Source organism: Solanum stenotomum, chromosome 1 (genome assembly GCF_019186545.1).
Source record: "Solanum stenotomum isolate F172 chromosome 1, ASM1918654v1, whole genome shotgun sequence".
Taxonomy (NCBI): domain Eukaryota; kingdom Viridiplantae; phylum Streptophyta; class Magnoliopsida; order Solanales; family Solanaceae; genus Solanum; species Solanum stenotomum.
Genome location: NC_064282.1, coordinates 104,555,651 through 104,564,648, shown reverse-complemented (window position 1 = coordinate 104,564,648; position 8,998 = coordinate 104,555,651). Strand labels below are relative to the sequence as shown.

The following is an 8,998-nucleotide window of genomic DNA, read 5'->3' as shown; positions in this document are numbered from 1 at the left end:
ATTTGACGATACGCATACATCAAAATAATCATACCAAATGGGGGTCATCACAACAAAGTCTTTGGTCAATTTTTAATATTTACAATCGTGCAAAAGCTAATATTAGTCAATTATAAACTAAAACTAATTAGAACCAAGCCCAGTTGTAAATCGGCAGTTCATCTTGAACTATCTTTAACAGCTGCCAAATCCATCAGATAATCAACAAAATCTTCATTAATTTCCTAACCAAGATAATCTCAAGCCTGGAAGAAAAAGTGGAAAAGAGTTGTGAAGTATTTCAACATTTAATACTAACATAATGGGCAACCAAAACACAAACTAAAATTAACACCATCTCTACAGTTGAAATCAACTTCAAATAAAAGTACTAAATGTCCAGATCGTCATAACTTATTTTAAGTAAATACACAAGTTAAAATAACTTGTATCTAGAATTAAGAATAACTTACCAAATGTCCACATCCAAATGCAACAAAGAAGAGCTTCAACTCCATGTTAATCATCAAGAATGCTAGTATTAGCCAAATCTATAAAGAATTAATGTTAATCATTTAGAAAAATATTAACAACTGATTATAATACCAATAAGAAACGAATACAATAAGAATATGCTTACCTTGTTCAAGTTGTTCAAGGACATCTATATCTTCCTCAACACTAACATGTCGTGATTCACTTCGAATCCAATCTTGAAGGCACACTAGAGTTTGCACCAATTTAGGAGTTAATGAACTCCTAAATGAATCCAAAATACGTCCACCAGTGCTAAATGCACACTCGGATGCCACACTTGAAATAGGAATAGCTAACACATTTCGAGCCATCTCGGCAAGAATTGGAAATCTAGGTGAGTTTATTTTCCACCAAGACAGGATGTTAAAGTTCTTGGTTTCAACTTCATTTTCTTCACCAAGATATTTTTGCAATTCTGTTTTAACAATTGTAGCATTTCCAGCTTTATGTTTCATTAGATCAACCATGAATGACCCCAAAGATCCTATTGATTGGACAGTACTATCTGAACTTGAAGGCAGTGAACTGAACTTTTCAAATGAAGAGCTAGATAAAGATGAAGAGTGATGACTATCTTTATCTTTTGAAAGAGACTTTACATATTCACCAAACATTAAATCCATGTAGCCTCTAACTTCATGCTCTAGAACTAGTCCTTTTTCTTTTCCAAACATCATTTGAAGTGCAAAGCCAACCAAAACAAACTTGTGTCGAGGATCCAAAACACAAGAAATAAAAATCATCTTATTCATTTTGTTAGGAGTACCACAATACTTATCAAATTTTTCTCTCATATTTTTAGCAATTTTACCCAAAAGATCATCAGTGTCATCTTCACTCACTATCAATTTTTTCAAATAACAAGAAACTTCACAAATCTTAAGAAAGTGTAAATTTGATGTAACGTACTGTGATCCAGATACTTCTCTGGTAAGATCATAGAAGATTTGAAGGAAATCAGCAACTTTCTTTACATTGTTCCAATCATCACTCGAAAGTGCACCGACAGCAGTTCCATCTTCATCCTCAACAAATTGAAGGTAATGCAACAAACCAATATCACGATCAACATAACTAGAAAACACATTTTCAAACTCAATAGCCCTGTTCAACATCAAGTATGTGGAGTTCCACCTCGTAGAAACATCCAAACATAAAGATTTGTTACAATTGATATCAACATCTTCAGCACATTCATGGAACCTCTTACACCTTGCAGGAGACAACCTAATGTATTTAACTGCTTTTCTAACCCGTTCAATAGATGCAGCCGACACTTTCAAACCATCTTGAACAACAAGATTTAGAATATGTGCCATACACCTCACATGAAGGTGTTCTCCATTCATGAAATTGGTACCCCGTTTGGTGAATATCTTCGACAACTCTTTCACAGTCACATCATTCGAACTAGCATTATCAACTGTGATAGTAAAATTTTTATCCCACCCCCAATCACGTAAACACTTACTTATCTCATTAGCCATATCTTCACCCCTATGACTAGAAACTTGACAGAAGCTAATTATCCTCTTATGCATCATCCATTCTTTATCGATCCAATGTGCAGTGATACACATATAATTAATTCGCTGCAAAGAGGTCCAAGTATCAGTAGTAAGACTAACTCTTTGTTGTGCTTCTCCGAAAGATTTCCTCAACTTCTGTTTCTCCACATCAAAAAGTTTAAAACAGTCACGCGTCACAGTGGTACGAGAAGGAATCTTAAAATGAGGTTGCGTTACTTTCATAAAGTTTCTAAAACCTTCCTTCTCGACAAATTTGAAAGGGAGTTCATCCACAATCACCATGCGACATAAAGCTTTCCTACATTGCTCTTGCTCAAATTTCCAAGAAACAACAACCACATCATCCGTATCACCCCCTTGAACTGTTTTAAAGCCTATTTGAGTTTGATTTTTATCAACAATTCGAGGCATCTTTGGACATGTTAACATATGAGTAAGCATTGACGTCGTACCATTTTTACCTAAATCAGCAAAATAATCTGCACCACAATGCTTACACATGGATTTCTTATTCCCTTCTTCTTCAACAAATGATCCGAAATGATCCCATGCCCGAGATCTTTTCTTTCTTTCTTTCTTTACCTTTAACTGAACATATTTTGTTTGACGTGTAGCATTTGAATTAATACTTTCATCGACCAGGACAACCACCTCATCAGTTATAATATTTTCAGTCATGTATATGTCTCTGTTACAAAATGAATCAGACAATAATTAAGGCAGCAAATCATGAAATAGTTTCAAGGTAAACCAATTTAACTAAAGAGAAATTAAAAAGATCATCACTGGAAAACAAAAAAAGAGTTTCTTAAGAAAACTATGAATTAGACAATAATGAAGGCAGCAAATCATGAAATAGTGTCAAGGCAGAGCAAATATTCACAATTCAGTTTCACAACCTTAGTCGTCACCTAATACTTGTCGTTGTCGTCGTCGTCGCAACTCACAAATCCTTGTCGTCGCCGTTCTTTAGGTTTTGAGTTTTGACCTACCTAAAGTAAATAAGTAGTCCTAAAATGTAAAACCTAAAGGTTAAATAGTAGAGAGGGGAGTCTGTTAAGTGTTAAGTAATGTCAATTATTATTTATTGCGTAGGAATTTTATATTTTTAGTCTAATATACTACTAATTATATTAATATTTTTTGTTTAGTATTATATATATATATATATATATATATATATATATAAAACTAAAAATTATTATTATATTCTTAATGGGTTATGGTTAACCCAATATTAAAAAACCAATAACAAACCGATAATCAAATAATTTTTTTTTGTAAAACCATTAAATAACCGTTAACCCAATAATCCGGTAACAATAAACCAATAACACTTTTTTCGGTTTGATTTATCGGTCGGTTCGGTTTTTCACACCCCTAGCGACGAGGCTTCTTAAAGGTCTTCCCATCTAAATTACACATCAAAGGTCAAGAAAGTATGGACAATAAATGTCAATAGCAACACATTTTGTATATAACATTAGCATCTACATATAATAGCAAAAAATAGAAACTGCAAACAATGGTAAATATCTCCAGAGACTAGTATAACAAATGCTACTACTACAATACTTTAATCACAATTTGTTTGGCTTGACTGCTTGAATCCTCTCTATTCATCAACTCCCTTTGAACTATTTTATTCCCACACTCAAAAAATTGTCTCTTAAGGATAATTAGGATCTCCAACACGATGATTTCTAGATGCTATAGTTATAACAATATTGACAAACAAATCTCTCAAAACGAACCAAAGAAACTCCTAAAAGAATATTGTACGCACTAATATGATTGAGCCTTAATCCCAACTAATTAGTATTACCCGTATGAATATGAGTCTTTTGCTCCTAAACTCATCTCCGAAGAGTACTAGATTATCAAAGAGTGGTGATGCACACATATCCTGTTATCAACTAATCATTAAGAAATGGTGGTCTAATAAAATGTCATACCGTAATAAAATCGCAATAAAAATTTAAACTTATCAATTATATATCTTGACCAACTAAGAACACCATCACAACCTTCAAATTTGTATACAAAACAGAGCATCTAATCACAAATAGAACCTATATTAATTGGACAATGACCAAGTAGCCTATCTTTTCTAATAGAATTGGGTATATTAGTACATACAAAATGCACTCTACATTATTCCAACTAAATTGCTCACCATTCTAGATTTTCTGTCAGGTATCTGACAAAGTGAAGATGGTTGTTCCTAATAAAGATAGAAACATTTCTTTTCTGAAGTTGCATAAATATGCAAACATGATAAGAGCAACAGATTTAAAACTTGAGCAAGGCTAAGCTATTACTCAAGTTTTTACAGAACAACTAAAATTCCTACATCACAGAGTTGCAATTAAATGTGCATTTTAAGTTCAAACTTTATCTAACTCTAAGATCAAGGTTCAAGATCTGTACTATCTAAAACCAAAAAACAACAACAACAACAACATACCTAGAGACAGTTAGCATGTAAAATGCAAAAACAAGGAAGATTTCATTGTTTATTATTGGCTAAAGTACATACGTATATACATTTAGCATACACATCGCGTAGACACAAGGAAAGAGAATGAATTTATACAAAATTGAATACTTACAGTTGCGATTAAAGGAAACATGAACCATACTTTCCAGTCACTGGCACCGTCATCGCTGATAATGTTGAAGGGTTAAAAACACAAGAGTTTTGAACTGAACAAATTTCAATATTTTCCTCTGACAAAACCCTAACGGACCTTTGTTGAACTTTAAGCCCAACATTTGGGTGTATGCCGTATAGTGATTACAACTTTAGCCACTCATATTATATTCCTGAGAAAATTTCACAAATAACCATTTTTTTGTCATTTTAGATATTCAAAATTGATAAAATAAAAATTGAACAATAATAACTCTGATAATAATAATAAACGTGAAATATGAAATTTCAAGATAGTGATTATATCTTTAAAACGTAGTGGGATAGGTTAGTGGGCGTTATTTTTATTATATTTTTCTTTTGAACTACTCTTTTAATTTATAATGTAGTTATGTTCGTCAAATTTTAATATAAATTTGATAGAAAAACAAGAAATACAAAATATTATCAGATCTTGTTTATCAGGCACATTATTAAATTTATGAATTAAGATTGGTTAGAAAATTAACTTTCTTAATTTGTCTCTTCTGAATAAATCGGTGATTAAGTGATTAATTATTAATTGAATTAACTAAATTTGGATATAATGTTATAAATAATAGAAATCAACACTCACAATCACTAAAAATATCTTTGTAATAGGGTTATTCTTTATTATGATATTTCGTTGGTCTTGAGAGACTTTTTGAAATATGATTTCTATAATATATAAAGCATTTTGAAAAGGAAAAAAAAAAGATCTTTTTTACCATGATCCAGAAAGGGGTGATATTGAAGTTATTTTCTTTGTTAATCGTTATAAAGCTAAAGTATAATTGTTTGATGAAGTATCTATTATAGTAACTTTTAATTTTGAATCTAATTAATTAAAGGATAATTAAAGGGCAAAAATTCAAAGTCATCCAGCCACCAGAGACCTAGAACCTAAGTTATATATATATATAACCAAAACAACTACAATTTAAAGTAAACTAAGTCCAAAGCCTAAAGTGCAATTCACTTTAAAAAGTAAATACGAGATAATACTATATGGACATTAAAACTCCACACATGAAAATAAGTGATCATTCTTCATCTTCCTTGTCTCTATAGTCACTAACTATCTTTTTTTTTTGTAACAACCTTATGATTCTTTTTCCCCTCTATTTTTGGACAATCATCATAGAGATGACTAGTAAAAAAATTCGATGTATTTTTTGCACTACAAAAGGAACCCGAATTACCAACAAAAAAATTCGTTGGTTAATTGATCAAATTGGTTGGCAAATTGAGTTACCAACCAAATCCCAACTTATATTAATCCGTTGCAAAAAGGCTCGTCAGTAAATATTACCAACCGATTTTAATTTGTTGGTAAACTTACCAACCAAAAATCAGTTGGTAAACACCCAAAAATGTTGTTACAAAATTTTGAAACATGGCCCTGAAATTTCCGTTGGTAAATTCACTAACTAATTTTTAGTTAGTATATCGTTAGTACCTTTACTAACGAATTGTAAAGGAGTTAGTAAATTTTTTTCTTTATTATTCGATTCAGTTGGTAATACAATTTTTTTCTTTATTATTCGATTTCGTTTTACAGTAACAAATGTTGATAGTAAACTTTTCAAGATACATTGGTAATTGGTTTTCAATTTTAGTAACAAACAATTTATGTTGGTAATTTACCAATAAATTTTAAATACTTTTTTTTTTTTTTTTGGTTTCCCATCCGGTGTCCGGTACCCACATTGGACCCCGACTAAATCTGGATTCACGCCGAGAAAGTCCCCTGGTTTCCCATCCGGTGTCCGGTACCCACATTGGATCCCGATTAAATTCGGATTCACGCCGGAAAGTCCCACATTGGGGGATAAAGCGCTCCCTAACAAAGGTTAAGGATGAATGAGTACTTACTACTCCACCACAACCCTTGTTGGTAATAAATTTTAAATACATTAGTATGATTATTTGTTTTTCTAATAAATTTACTAATTGATTGTTAGTTTGTTGGTATTATATCATTCAATTTCAATGTTACGTTACTAATTGATTGACAATATGTTCAAAATATTATTAACTGAATGATTATTCAATAGTAAAATATTTATTAATTTATTGCATTTAAAAATTTAAGAGCACGAATATAAATTCAAAAATATTAATATCAATTTTATAAATCATATTTGAATGAAACAATGCAAAATCTATGATAACAAGTTAAATTAATCTCAATATGACACATATCATTATATCATGATGTGTTTCTAAATGTATGTAGTGTACAAGTTGACAGTGTTAAGCAAAGTCAAATTTTGGCCAAAAGTTAAAAGTTAAAACGCCTAACGATACAAACTGAATATGAAAACTTCAAAATCCAAACCAACCATCCTATTAGATGAAAAATGACCTTCCAGAGCTAACCGTGCTGACGAAGTTCAAATTTGAGCATCTTTCCCAAAAAAATTGACCTAATTCAAATTTTAGCCAAAAGTTAAAAGTTAAAACGCTTAACGACACAAACTGAAAATAAAAGTCTCAAAACCCGAACCAACCATCCTATGAGACCAAAACTGAACTTATATGGCTAACCACGGTGACAAAATTTCAATTCGAGCACGATTACCAAAAATATTGACTAAAGTGAAATTTTGGCCAAAACTTAAAAGTTAAAATGCCTAACGGCACAAACTAAAAACGGAAGCCTCAAAATCCGAACCCTCTATCTTATTACATAAAAAATGACCTTCTGCATCTAACTGCACTGACGAAATTCTTATTTGAGCATGTTTATCAAATACATTGACCGAAGTTAAATTTTGGCCAAAATTTATAAGTTAAAACACCTAAAGGCACACACTAAAAATGAATGCCTCAAAATCCGAACCAACCATCCTAATAGATAAAAAATGACCTTTGGAGTTAATTACGCTGACGGAATTCTCATCTGAGCATGTTCACACAAATATTGACCAAAGTCAAATTTTGGCCAAAACATAAGATTTAAAACACCTAACGGCGCAAACAAAAAACGGAAGCCTCAAAACTTGAACCAACCTTCCTGTTAGATCAAAAATGATCTTTCGAAGCTAATGACACTGACAAAGTTCTAATCTGAGCACATTTACATAAAATATTGACCAAAGTCAAGTTTTGGCTAAAATTTAAAAGTTAAAATGCCTAACGACACAAATTGAATATGAAAGCCTCAACACTAGATGCTGATTTTCCAAAAAAATTAACTTCAATTGGTAAATTTACCAATAAATTTTATCACAATTGGTAATAGTTACTATTCAACTAAACATTCATATGTAATATTACCAACTAATAATTAATATGTTGGTAAATTTTACCAATGGATTAATGATTGGTTGGTATATTACCAACTATTATAATGATGTTAGTAATTGACTACCTACAATCTTTACTCGTCGGCAAAATTTCCAACTAATTGGATATTGGTTGGCAAGTTTACCAACAAATTACATTTCGTTACTAATTTACCAATACATTTATATTTGGTTGGTAAATTTAGCAACACAATCTTGCCGTTGGTAAATGTTTGGTTAGTAATTCATTGGCAATATGTTAATAAATTATATAAACAATTTTTTTGTCATATTTACCAACCGATATATACTTCGTTGATAATATTACAAACAAAAGGTATGCGTTAGTAATATTTCAGTTGGTAATCCATTGATAGAATATTGTTAAATTTGGCGCCATTTTTTCCCACCGTATTTACCAACTAAAATACTTAGTTAGTAAGATTTTGGTTGGTAATCTGTTAGAATTTTGTTGTTAAGTTTTAAAATATAATTCGGTTAGAAATATGTTGGTAATTTGTTAGTTGAATACTAACCAACTTAAGTTGTTAGTAAAATTTGTTGGCAATTTGAGTTTTTTTTTGTAGTGTTGGGAGATTGCTTTCACCATAAATGATGGAGCATTCAATACATATCTTTCGTCCTTGTAATATTTTCGATATGACTTAAAAGCATGTCGAACTCTTTAAAACTACCTCTTGCACACATGAAAATAAATATTCATTCTTTATCTTCCTCGTCTTTATCGCTATCATGAAATACCAATAAAAAATTAATTAATTTTATTTTTCATAATCATGTGACATCTACCTTTGCATCACCATCTTTGTTTTCCTATGTATTGTCACGCCCCAAACTCGAGAGGCGCAACTGACTCCTAATGCCAAAACTCAGGCCCGAGCCGACCCTGTTGAACCATTTGCTACTAGCGCATGGCAGCCACACACAATCAAGAAATCACACAAGTATATCTCGGCTTAAAACTAAGC

The 8,998-nt window shown here is 31.3% G+C and overlaps 1 protein-coding gene across 1 annotated transcript in view; it reads right to left on the bottom strand.

Moving 5' to 3' along the window:
- Positions 1 to 127: 127 nt before the first annotated feature.
- LOC125860953 (zinc finger BED domain-containing protein RICESLEEPER 2-like) overlaps positions 128 to 8,998 on the bottom strand; it is a 13,499-nt gene continuing 4,628 nt past the window's right edge. Inside the window, exons 3-5 of the mRNA XM_049541016.1 lie at positions 620 to 2,733; positions 453 to 514; positions 128 to 181 (exon numbers count right to left, since the gene is read on the bottom strand). Coding sequence (XP_049396973.1) covers positions 128 to 181; positions 453 to 514; positions 620 to 2,733 — 2,230 coding nt within the window. The remainder of the gene's footprint in view (positions 182 to 452; positions 515 to 619; positions 2,734 to 8,998) is intronic.